Consider the following 12,951-nt stretch of genomic DNA (forward strand, 5'->3'; position numbering starts at 1 on the left):
AGGGCCAAAAGGCCTGTTTCTGTGCTGTAGTTTCTATGGTTTCTATGGTATGGTTTACTTCACATTTTTACCCTGGGAAAAAGATTCCGACTGTCCACCCTATCTATGCCTTAGATAATTCCATAAGCTTCTGGTTAGGTCTCCAGAGACAATGACCTCTGAAGCTCCAGAGACAATGATCCAAGTTTGTTTAACTTCTCCATATAATCATACCCCCTGGTAAATTGCTTTTACCCCCTTTACAAAGCCTGCACATCCTTCCTAGAATGTGGGGGACCAGAACTGCACACAGTATTCCAACAGCGGCCTAACCAAAGTTTTATACAACTGCAACGGGGCTTCCTTACTCTTATACTCAATGCCCCAACCAATGAAAGCAAGCACGCCAATACCTTCTTTACCACCCTTTCTCTTTACCTGCCCATTCTCAATCAGGTATGGACTTGGACTTAAGGCCCCTCTGTATATCAATGCTGTTAAGGGTCCTGCCACTAACTGCATATTTCACTTACATTCGACCTTCCAAAGTACAACACCTCATACTTCACTTATCTGTGTAGAGATACAGCACAGTAACAGGCCCAGTCCAGCCCAACAAACCTTCCTCAACTACCCGTTGTCTTCAATGGGCAAACCAATTCTGTGTTTGTACACAAATACTGGAACATAGGACAAAACAACACAGGAAAAAGTCCTTTACCCCACAATGTCTATGCTGGCCATGCCAATCTACCTAATTTGCCAACATTTTCAACCAGATCATTTATATATAAGCACAGAGAACCCTTACTAATCTTGCAGTACACCAGTGATTACAAATCTCCAGTCAGAGAAACGCCCCTCCAACACACTTCTATGATCAGCCAATTTTGTATCAGACTTATCAATTCCCTTTGGTCTTACCTTACGATAAAGTACAAGGAAACAATCAAACTCTTTGCTCTACTTACCTAATGGGGCCGATGGGATTGCCCTGACGAGCTCGCCGTTGTTCTGGAGTCATATAATCCCATTTGAAGACCAGATTCCAGTCAAATCCTGCCAATTACATGAGTAGGAGAGGTGATAAAGCAGTGCTGAAGCATCAGAGATAAATCATTTTAGAAAAATATTTACTTCAGAGGAAACTGAAAATGATAGCCATTGTTCAGGAGAGATACATCAGAAATGTTTCAGTTACTTTATCCAAACTAAACCAGACGTACAAGATAAGAAATTGTGATTATTAGATGTACAATTGCTTTTTGGGTGCCAAAAGTGCTTTCGGCACTCAATAATGGCATTTATACAAAGCATGTAGACTAATGAGATGAAATGTGCTGCAGTCCATATCGTTGAGGGCACTAGTAATAGCACTATAAATTCCTGCTGTATGAATGCAAAGCATGCAGGCCATAAATGTCAAACAGTATGACATACAGATTTTAGGCTAATTCTTCCTTTCTGCATGTCAACCACCCAATAAACATCTAACTTTACCTCACACTCGAGTCCTGAATATTACAGGGATCCACCATCTACTTAAAGAAATTATCAATGACTTACTTACTGGTAGATTCCTTTTGACTGTTATTGGGTGTATTGGAACATGGCAGAACCATAGTGCATTGCTGGGGTTTTGGGTGTCAGCACTCACAAGCTGACCACACAGAACAGGGTAAGTGGCTCGAAAGAGGGTACACTGTACAAAAAGAATGCCGAGGAGTCCACACTTATTCAAGCTATGATAGGAGCAGTTTTCCTGTCCAAACCTTACTGAAGGACAAGGTGCAAGGTGTCAGACTTCATTTTGGAGATGTTTTCACTGCCATCTGCTATACAGACACAGACACATCTGCAAGCCAGCAGCAGGGAAGGGACTGCAGTAACAGAGGCTGTTGAATACTGAAGCTCTGTATACAGAAATAGATAACCACAGTTTGTTTTCCCTTGTTAAAGATTACTAACGTGGTACCGTAATATCCTCCCCAGCTGTCCTGGCTGTGATCCTGGTATGTCCACTGACTCACAATGAGCAGACACTACATTAAAACTAACCCCAAAATTACAACCCTGCAGTAACTGAGCTGCATGTTATGGTGGGATTGACAGGTTTATTTTCCTGCACCCTCTTCTTGATATTCGGCCACCACCTGGACAGTTTCAGTTCTTGAACAACACACGCAAAATGCTGGAGGAACTCATCAGGGTTAAGCAGCATCTATGGAGAGGAATAAATAACCTTTCAGACCAAGACCCTTCAAGACTGGAAAGGAAGGAGGGAAAAGCCAGAACAAGAAGGTGGGGGGAAGAAAAGGATCACAGGCTGACAGGTGATAGATGGGATGAGATAAGGGGGGAGGTCGCTGAGTGGGAGAGGAGGGATGATGTAAGAGGCATAGGGTTATAAACTGACCCAGCTCCATCTGGACATTAGCCTCCCCAGCATCGAAGACATCTTTAAAAGGCTATGCCTCAAAAAGGTGGCATCCGTCATTAAGGACTCCTACCATCCAAGACATGCCTACTTCTCATTATTACCAACAGAGAGGAGGTACTGGAGCCTGAAGGCTCGCACTCAACTTTCTAAGAACAGCTTCTTCCCCTCAGCCATCAGATTTCTGAATAAACAATGAACCCATAACCACTATTTCACTGGAACTCAGCAGGCCAGGCAGCATCTATGGGAAAAAGTACAATCGACATTTCGGGCCGAAACCCTTTGGCAGGCCTGGAGGAAAAAAGCTGAAGAGTAGATTTGAAAGGTGGGGGGGGGGGGGGGGGGAGGATAGAGAGAAACATCAGATGATAGGTGAAACTTGGAGGAGGAGGAGGGATGAAGCAAAGAGCTAGGAAGTCAATTGGTGAAAGAGACAGAAGGCCATGGAAGAAAGAGGGAGGGAGGAGCACCAGAGGGAGGTGATGGGCGGGTAAGGAGTTAACATGAGAGAGGGACAAGGGGATGGGAAATGGTGAAGGGGGTGGGGGGGAAGTGAAGGCATTACTGGAAGTTTGAGAAATCGATGTTCATGCCATCAGGTTGGAACCTGCCCAAACGGACTGTAAGGTGTTGCTCCTCCAAACTAAGTGTGGCCTTATCCCAACAGTGGAGGTGGCCATGGATGAACATATTGGAATGGGTATGGGAAGATGAATTAAAATGGGTGGCCACTGGGAGATCCTGCATGTTCTTGTGGGCAGAGCGTAGGTGCTGGGCGAAGCGGTCTCCCAATCCACATTGGGTCTCACCGATATACAAGAGGCCACACTGTGAGCACCAAACACAGTATATGACCCCAACAGACTCACAGGTGAAGTGTCGCCTCATCTGAAAAGACTGTTTGGGGCCCTGCATGGCAGTGAGGGAGGAAGTGTAGAGGCAGGTGAAGCACTTGTTCAGCTTGCGAGGATGTGCCAGGAGGGAGATCAGTGGGTAGGGATGAATGGACAAGGGAGTCACATAGGAAGCGATCCCTGTGGAAAGCAGAAAGTGGAGGGAAGGAAAGATGTATTTGGTGGTGGGATTCAGTTGGACGTGGCTGAAGTTTCAGAGAATTATGTGCTGGACGTGGAGTCTAGTGCGGTGGTAGGTGAGGACAAGAGAAACCCAATAGAGAAACCTGGTAGCATGGTGGGAGGATGGGGTAACAGCAGACTTGCATGAAATGGAAGAGACGTGGTTGAGTGCAGTGTTGATGGTGGAGGAAGGGAAGCCCTTTTTGTTGAAAAAGGACATCTCCTTTGTTCTAGAATGAAAAGCTTCATCCTGAGAGCAGATGCGGTGGAGGTGGACGAATGGAAAGAAAGGGATGGCGTTTTTACAAGTATGGGTGGGACGAGGTATAGTCCAGGTAGCTGTGAGAGTCTGTTGGTTTATAATAGACATCAGTGGATAAACTGCCTCTGGAGGTAGAGACGGTGAGATCAAGAAAGGGAAGGGGAACGTCGGAAATGGACCAGGTGAATTTGAGGGTCAGATAGAAGTTGGAGGCAAAGTGGATGAAATTGACGAGTTCAGCACAGATGCAGGAAGCAGCACCAATGCAGTCATCAATGTAGAGTAGGAAAAGTGCATGACGGTCACCACTGTAGGCTTGGACACAGACTGTTCCACGTGGCCGACAAAAAGGCAGGCACAGCTGGGATTTTGTGTGTGTTGCTCGGATTTCCAGCATCTGCAGATTTTCTCTTGATTGTGATTTGACCACTATCTCACTATTTTTGCTCTCTTTTTATACTACTTTAATGTTTTGATATATTTCCTATTATAATTTATAGTATATTCTACACACTGTACTGTATTGCTACCACAAAACAAATTTCATGACATATGTCAAGGATGATAAGACCTGATACTAATTCTGGGAGGGAATAGGTGAAAGAGGTAAAGGGCTGAAGAAGGAAGTTCTGGGATGTTTTGGCTGATAAGGGCATTATTTCTAATTTTCACCACCAAAGGCCAGTAGTTGTGAACGACCATAACACCAGTTTGTAAAATGGGAAATATGGATCTTTAAACATAGACACGTAGACTATCTCTTCATGTTCAACTCTCTGAAGAACATTAAACACAAAGGAAGGTACTTCCATCAAGTGAAGCAATTCTCTAACCTTTGCACTAGGACTCCCAAGTCCCTCTGCGCCTCTGATTTCTGAACTTTGATGATATCAGTGTGATTGAATTGAATATTCAATTAGATTGAATACAGCATCCACCAGTCCATTTTCTGTTTTATATTTGTTCCATTATCCTATCAATTCGCGTTGCTTTTATCATTTAATCATGCCTATTCTCTATCAGGCCCTTGTTCTCCAATCCGCTCCTCAGCCTCCCTAATTCTGCGAATATTCATCATCAATTGAAACACTTCATAGTTCTAATGGTCTGAAGCATTACCTCCTTTTCTCTCTCCACAGATGCTACCTGATTTGCTAACATTTCCATAATTTTATTCTTTTAAAGATTGTTGTTTCGCTTTAAAGTTGCTATTTACATGACAACTAGTTAGTTAAATTTAATTAAGGCCATAAGATATAGGAGCAGAAGTAGGCCATTTGGCCCATCGGGTCTGCTCTGCCATTCAATCATGGGCTGATCCAATTCTTCCAGTCATCCCCACCCCCCTGCTCTCACCCCATACCCTTTGATGCCCTGGCTAATCAAGAACCTATCTATCTCCATCTTACACAAATTCCACAGATTTACCAACCACTGACTGAAGCAACTTCTCTGCATCACTGTTCTAAAAGGACGTCCTTCAATCCTGAAGTCGTCCCCTCTTGTCATACACTCCCCTACCATGGGAATACAGCCCAACAGCTGCCAGATGTTCCTCATACAGTAACTCTTTCATTTCTGGAATCATTCTCATGAATCTTCTCTGAACCCTCTCCAATATCATTATATCCTTTCTAAAATAAGAAGCCCAAAACTGCACACAATACTCCAAGTGTGGTCTCACGAGCACCTTATAGTGCCTCAACATCACATCCCTACTCCTATATTCGATACCTCTAGAAATGAATGCCAACATTGCATTCACCTTCTTCACCACCAACTCAGTCTGGAGGTTAACCTTTAGGGTATCCTGCACAAGGACTCCCAAGTCCCTTTGTGTCTCTGCATTTTGAATTCTTTCCCCATCTAAGTAATAGTCTGTCCGTTTATTTCTTTCACCAAAGTACATGACCATATACTTTCTAACATTGTATTCCATTTGCCACTTCTTTGCCCATTCACCTAACCTATCTAAGTCTCTCTACACTACCTGCTCCTCCACCTATCTTTGTATTATCAGCATATTTAGCCACAAATCCACTAATTCCATAGTCCAAATCACTGACAACAAAATGCTGGAGGAACTCAGCAAGTCAGGCAGCATCTATGCAAAACAGTGCAGTCGACGTTTTGGGTTGAGACCCCCAGGCAGGGCTGAAGAAAAAAAGCCAAGGAGTAGATTTAAAAAGTGGAGAGAAGGATGAGTAAAGAGCTGGGACATTGATTGGTGAAAGAGACAGAAGACCATGGAGGAAAGAGTGAGGGAGGGGAAAGGTGAGGGAGGGTGTATTACCAGAAGTTTGAGAAATCGATGTTCATGCCATCAGTTTGGAGGCTACCCAGATGGAATACAAGGTGTTGTTCCTCCAACCTAAGTGTGGCCTTATCACGACAGTAGAATAGGCCATGGATAGACATATTGGAATGGAAATGCGAAGTGGAATTAAAATGGGTTGCCATTGGGAGATCCTGCTTTTTCTGGCGGACAGAGCATAGGTGCTTGGTGAAGAGGTCTCCCAATCTACGGAGGGTCTCACCGATATACAGGAGACCACACTGGGAGCACCGGACACAGTACGACCCCAACAGACTCACAGGTGAAGTTTCGCCTCACCTGGAAGGGCTGTTTAGGGCCCTGAGAGGGAGGAGGTGTAGGGACAAGGGTAGAACCTGTTCTGCTTGCAAGGATAAGTGCCAGGAGGGAGATCAATGGGGATGGATGAATGGACAAGGGAGTCGTGTAGGGGAGCGATCCCTGTGGAGAGCAGAAAGTGTGAGGGGGGGAAGATGTGCTTGGTAATAGGATCCCGTTGGATATGGCAGAAGTTGTGAAGAATTATGTGCTGGACATGGAGGCTGGTGGAGTGGTACGTATTAAATTTTTTGCACTCTACATACCGCCTTTTAGATCAGCAGATGCCCCCACATACTGAAAGTTGTCCATGTTGATAACATCAATTATTGGTGAAACCACTCTGGTCTTATCCTGTGAAGAGCAAATAAACAGACAGAAAAATGATATTGCTGTCTGGGTAAAATAAACAATTACTAAATGAATGACCTTTTATGGCTTCTTGGCAATCTCAGAAAGTCCCAAGGCATCACACAAAGTATCACTTGAACAAAATTCAATGTTGTAACAATGGGGGGGAGGGGAAAAGATGAGATTCCACAAACAGAATGACTGGATGTGCATTTTGGTGCTGTCAGCGGGGAGACGATTAGTCAGGGTATGAGGGACTGGCATATTCAAAGTAGTGATCTTATATTTATCTACTGGGGCAGATGGATCGAGGTTTAAAGTATTCATACAGCTGCCAGCTGCTTTCTGAAAGTTCATTGTAGAACAATCTTATCACAGATGACACTTTATCATTTCCTGCCAATGTCACCTTATGTACAAATACTCCTGCACTTAGCAACCCTTTATGTGTAATCAGTCTATGTATATAAGCTAATCTTGTGTATACAGCCAGACTCAGGTACTTGTACAGTGTTTTATAGGATTGCTTTTGATGTATGCTTGTGTATTGAAGAATGACAATAAACAATCTGGAATCTGATACATACTGAAGGAAAGATCTATTAATTACCTTCAATTACATGAACAGATTTAACTGAAACCAAACAGTTTAAGTGTATTTAATTTTAACAGTGACTGTTGGTCTACTTGACTGTCTCAAGCTCTTCAACCATGAAAATATTAGAACACTTATAGCTTACACTAATGTATGTCAGGATAGGGGAATATAATTTGTATTTACAGTCCAAGATGCTTTTTGGGAGTCCTGGGGGTGCACAGTGGAATAACAATAGAACTCTGCCTCATAGACCCAATGACCAAGGGTTCAATCCTGTCCTCCAGTGCTGTCTGTGTGGAGTTTTCAGGCTCTATGTGACAGAGTGAGCTTCCCCTGGGTTCTCTGGCTTCCTCCCACATCCCATTGTCATGTGGGTTGGTAGGTTAATTGGCAACTGTAATTTGTCCCTAGTGTGGTCAGCAGTAGAATCTGAGGGACTTGTGGACAACATGGGAAGGAGATATAAAACAAATTAAATGGGATTACTTAAAATAAGTGCATGATGGTCAGCACAAACATGGTGGGCTGTTTCTGTACTCTCTCCAAGATGTATGACTTTCAGACTCTTAAGTTGTGACTCCAAACATACAATGGCATGCAGAAGTTTGGGCACCCAGGTCAAAATTTCTGTTACTAGATGAACTGATTTCCAAAAGGCATAAAGATGACGCATTTCTTTAATATTTTAAGCAAGAAAACTTTTTTTATTTCCATCTTTTACAGTTTCAAAATAACAAAAAAGGAAAAGGGCCCGAAGCAAAAGTTTGGGCACCCTGCGTGGTCAGTACTTAGTAACACCCCCTTTGGCAAGTATCACAGCTTGTAAACATTTTTTGTAGCCAGCTAAGAGTCTTTCAATTCTTGTTTGGGGGATTTTTGCTCATTCTTCCTTGCAAAAGGCTTCTAGTTCGGTGAGATTCTTGGGCCATCTTGCATGCATTGCTCTTTTGAGGTCTATCCACAGATTCTCGATGATGTTTAGGTCACAGATAGTGAGGGCCATGGCAAAACCTTCAGCTTGCGCCTCTTGAGGTAGTTCATTGTGGATTTTGAGGTGTGTTTAGGTTCATTATCCTGTCGTAGAAGCCGTCCTCTTTTCATCTTCGTTTCTTTTTACAGACGGTGTGATGTTTGCTTCCAGAATTTGCTGGTATTTAATTGAATTCATTCTTCCCTCTACCAATAGATGTTCCCCGTACCACTGGCTGCAACACAAGCCCAAAGCATGATCGATCCACCCCCGTGCTTAACAGTTGGAGAGGGGTTCTTTTCATGAAATTCTGCACCCTTTTTTCTCCAAACATACCTTTGCTCATTGTGGCCAAAAAGTTCTATTTTAACTTCATCAGTCCACAGGACTTGTTTCCAAAATGCATCAGGCTTGTTTAGATGTTCCTTTGAACATTTTGAATAGAACTTTTTGGCCGCAACAAGCAAAGGTATGTTTGGAGAAAAAAGGGTGCAGAATTTCATGAAAAGAACCCCTCTCCAACTGTTAAGCACGGGGGTGGTTCAATCATGCTTTGGGCTTGTGTTGCAGCCAGTGGCACAGGGAACATTTACTGGTAGAGGGAAGAATGAATTCGATTAAATACCAGCAAATTCTGGAAGCAAACATCACACTGTAAAAAAGCCAAAGATGAAAACAGAATGGCTTCTATAACAGGATAATGAACCTAAACGCACCTCAAAATCCACAATGGACCTCAAGAGGCGCAAGCTGAAGGTTTTGCCATGGCCCTCACTATCTGTGACCTAAACATCATCGAGAATCTGCGGATAGACCTCAAAAGAGCAATGCATGCAAGATGGCCCAAGAATCTCACCGAACTAGAAGCCTTTTGCAAGGAAGAATGGGCAAAAATCCCCCAAACAAGAATTGAAAGACTCTTAGCTGGCTACAAAAAATGTTTACAAGCTGTGATACTTGCCAAAGGGGGTGTTACTAAGTACTGACCACGCAGGGTGCCCAAACTTTTGCTTCGGGCCCTTTTCCTTTTTTGTTATTTTGAAACTGTAAAAGATGGAAATAAAAAAAGTTTTCTTGCTTAAAATATTAAAGAAATGCGTCATCTTTATGCCTTTTGGAAATCAGTTCATCTTTTACTCGCTTAGCTATTCACAGTAACAGAAATTTTGACCAGGGGTGCCCAAACTTTTGCATGCCACTGTATCAGGAGACATCAATCCAGATAGACATGGCTTGATCAAAGAGGTTTTAAGAACCTGAAGCAGTAAGTGAAAATACTTAGCCATATACAGCAAATAGTTAAGCTACCAACCCATGTCTTTGGCTCAGAAACAAGAGTAGCAAGCTCCATGTTTAATGAAAATCTTTCATTATGTATAACAACAGCATTGGGATAGCATTGGGATATTATTGCCTGCCATACTCATTCAAAAATACAACTGAATTAATAGTTATTTTGTTTGTAACTTTATAGACAATACAATCACATTATAGGCCATATCAAGTCTTCCTTTATCAGAAGGCAGCCTTTTGTACAGCCTGCCCCAACACATTCTGCTGATCATGGGTATAGATCGTGCATGTGAATTGGTTAACCATTACAAAGAGCTTGGATTTCATTTCTGGTTGACCGAGAAGAATTGATCAACAAATTAGCCTTTCTCAAATTTGAGGTGAAGTCAGCACAATGTTGGAAAAGCAGTGTGGAGTCATTTTTGGCAACATACAGTCCGAAAAGTTGCCATGAGGAGGACCCATAGTGTCTTAAGAGTTTTCAGTCAGAATTCAAATGACAGAGACCGTGGAAAAAGACACCGGTAATGTGACACAATGATTCCATAACAGGGTATCACTGCCCAGCTCTCAAGCATTAACAAGGTAATTTCCACCAGTTCAAAGGTTTATGCACTTTCAGTACGAGTATCAATTATAAGACCATAAGTCCATAAGACATAGGAACAGAATTAGACCATTCCATCATGGCTGATTTAGTACTCCTCTCAACCCCATTCTCCTGCCTTCTCCCCCTAATCTTTGACGCCCTAACTAACAAAGAACATATCAACCTCTGCTTTAAATATACAAAATGACTTGGCCTCCACAGCTGTCCATGCCAATGAATTCCATAGATTCTCCACTCACTAGCTAAAGAAACTCCTTCTCATCTTTGTTCTAAATGGACATCGCCCTATTCTAAGGCAGTGCCCTCTGGTCCTAGACTCGCCCACTATAGGAAACATCTCCTCCACATCCACTCTGTTTAGGCCTTTCAATATTTGACTGGTTTCAATGAGATCCCTCCTCATTCTTCTAAACTCTGAGTACAGGCACACATCCATCAAACGTTCCTCATGCGTTAATCCTTTCATCTCTGGAATCATTCTAATGAACCTCCTCTGGACCTTCTCCAAAGCCGGCACATCTTTTGGTGTATAGTTTCCTGAAGGTGGAATCTCATGTGGATAGGGTGGTGAAGAAAGCTTTTAGTATGCTGGCCTTGATAAATCAGAGCATTGAGTATAGGAGTTGGATGTAATGTTAAAATTCTACAAGGCATTGGTGAGGCCAAATTTGGAGTATTGTGTACAGTTCTGGTCACTGAATTATAGGAAAGATGTCAACAAAATAGAGAGAGTACAGAGGAGATTTACTAAAATGTTACCTTGGTTTCAGCACCTGAGTTACAGAGAAAGGTTGAACAAGTTAGGGCTTTATTCTTTGGAGTGTAGAAGGTTGAGGGGGGACTTGATAGAGGTATTTAAAATTATGGGGGGAGGGGAATAGATGGAGTTGACGTGGATAGGCTTTTTCCATTGAGAGTAGGGGAGACTCAAACAAGAGGACATAAGTTGAGAGTTAAGGGGCAAAAGTTTAGGGGTAACACGAGGGGGAACTTCTTTACTCAGAGAGTGGTAGCTGTGTGGAACGAGCTTCCAGTAGAAGTGGTAGAAGCGGGTTCGATGTTGTCATTTAAAAAAAATTGGATAGGTATATGGACAGGAAAGGAATGGAGGGTTATGGGCTGAGTGCAGGTAGATGGGAATAGGTGACAGTAAGCGTTCGACATGGACTAGAAGGGCCGAGATGGCCTGTTTCCGTGCTGTAATTGCCATATGGTTATCTTTTCTTAGATAAGGGGCTCAAAACTGCTCACAATCCCACAAGTGCAGTCTGACCAATACCTTATAAAGCCTCAGCATCACATCCTTGCTCTTATATTCTAGTCCTCTCAAAGATACCATGCTAGTATCTTTCCTGTAATACCATGGAATCTTATCTTGTTAAGCAGCCTCATGTGCAGCACCTTGTCACAGTCTGAAAGTCCAAGCAAACAACATCCACTGATTCTCCTTTCTCCATCTTGCCTGTTATTTCTCAAAGAATTCCAACAGATTTGTCAGGCAAGATTTTCCCCTAAGGAAATCATGCTGATTTGACCTACTTTACCATGCTCCTCCAAATACCCCAAAATCTCATCCTTAATACACCCAACACAATGTTGCACAATATTACTCCAATATCTTCCCAACAACTGAAGTTAGGCTATCCAACCTATAATTTCCTCTCTTCTGCCTCCCTTCCTTTTTAAAAAGTGGAGTAATATATGCAATTTTCCAGTCCTCCAGAACCATTCCAGGATCTAGTGATTCTTGAAATATCATTTACCAAAGCTTTCATAATCTCTTCAGCTACCTCTTTTAGAAGGTCCAGATAATTTATCCACCTTCAGACCTTTCAGCTTCCCAAGCACCTTCTCCTTAGTAACAGCAACTACGCTCACTTCTGACCCCGACACTCTTGAATTTGCAGCATACTGCTCATGTCTTCCACTTACTCAGTTTGTCTGCAATTTCCTTGAATCCCATTACTACCACTCCAGCATCATTTTACACCAGTCCAATATCTACTCTCTCCTCTCTTTTACTCTTTGAAGAAACTTTTGGTAATTTCTTTAATATTACTGGCTAGCTTATCTTCATATTCCAACTTTTCCCTCTTTATGACTTTCATGATTACCTTCTGTTGATTTTTAAAAACTTCCCAATCCTCTAATTTCCCACTATTTTTTGCACTCCATTATATGCCCTCTCTTAGGCTTTTGTGTTGGCTTTGACTTCCCTTGTCAGCCACAGTTGTGTCATCCTGCCTTTAGAATACTACTTCATCTTTGGGATGTATCTATCCTGCGTTTTCCAAATTACTCCCAGAAATTCCAGCCACTGCCGCTCTATCATCATCCCTGCTAGTGTCCCTTCCAATCAATGTAGGCCAGCTCCTCTCTTATGCCTCTGTAATACCCTTTACTCCACTGTAATACTGATACATCAGACTTTATTTTTTCCTCTCTCAAAATACAGGGTGAATTCTGTCATATCATGATCACTGTCTCCCAAGGTATTCTACAAATTCTCTCTTGGAATCCAGCACCAACCTGATTTTCCCTATCTACCTACATATTGAAATCCCCCATGACTAACGTAACATTGACCTTATTATATGCTTTTTCCTATTTCTTACTGAAATTTATATTCCACCTCCTGGTTATTGGTCAGGAGCCTGTATATAACTCACATCAGGATCTTCTTACCCTTGCAGTTTATAGACAATAGACAATAGGTGCAGAAGTAGACCATTCGGCCCTT

The 12,951-nt window shown here is 42.6% G+C and overlaps 1 protein-coding gene across 1 annotated transcript in view; it reads right to left on the minus strand.

The window, feature by feature from the left end:
* The window catches only part of galnt2 (UDP-N-acetyl-alpha-D-galactosamine:polypeptide N-acetylgalactosaminyltransferase 2), a 118,349-nt gene that overhangs the window by 37,813 nt on the left and 67,585 nt on the right, over nucleotides 1-12,951 (minus strand). Inside the window, exons 8-9 of the mRNA XM_072250813.1 lie at nucleotides 6,656-6,743; nucleotides 951-1,038 (exon numbers count right to left, since the gene is read on the minus strand). Coding sequence (XP_072106914.1) covers nucleotides 951-1,038; nucleotides 6,656-6,743 — 176 coding nt within the window. The remainder of the gene's footprint in view (nucleotides 1-950; nucleotides 1,039-6,655; nucleotides 6,744-12,951) is intronic.

This window comes from Mobula birostris, chromosome 2, assembly GCF_030028105.1.
Source record: "Mobula birostris isolate sMobBir1 chromosome 2, sMobBir1.hap1, whole genome shotgun sequence".
Lineage (NCBI taxonomy): Eukaryota > Metazoa > Chordata > Chondrichthyes > Myliobatiformes > Myliobatidae > Mobula > Mobula birostris.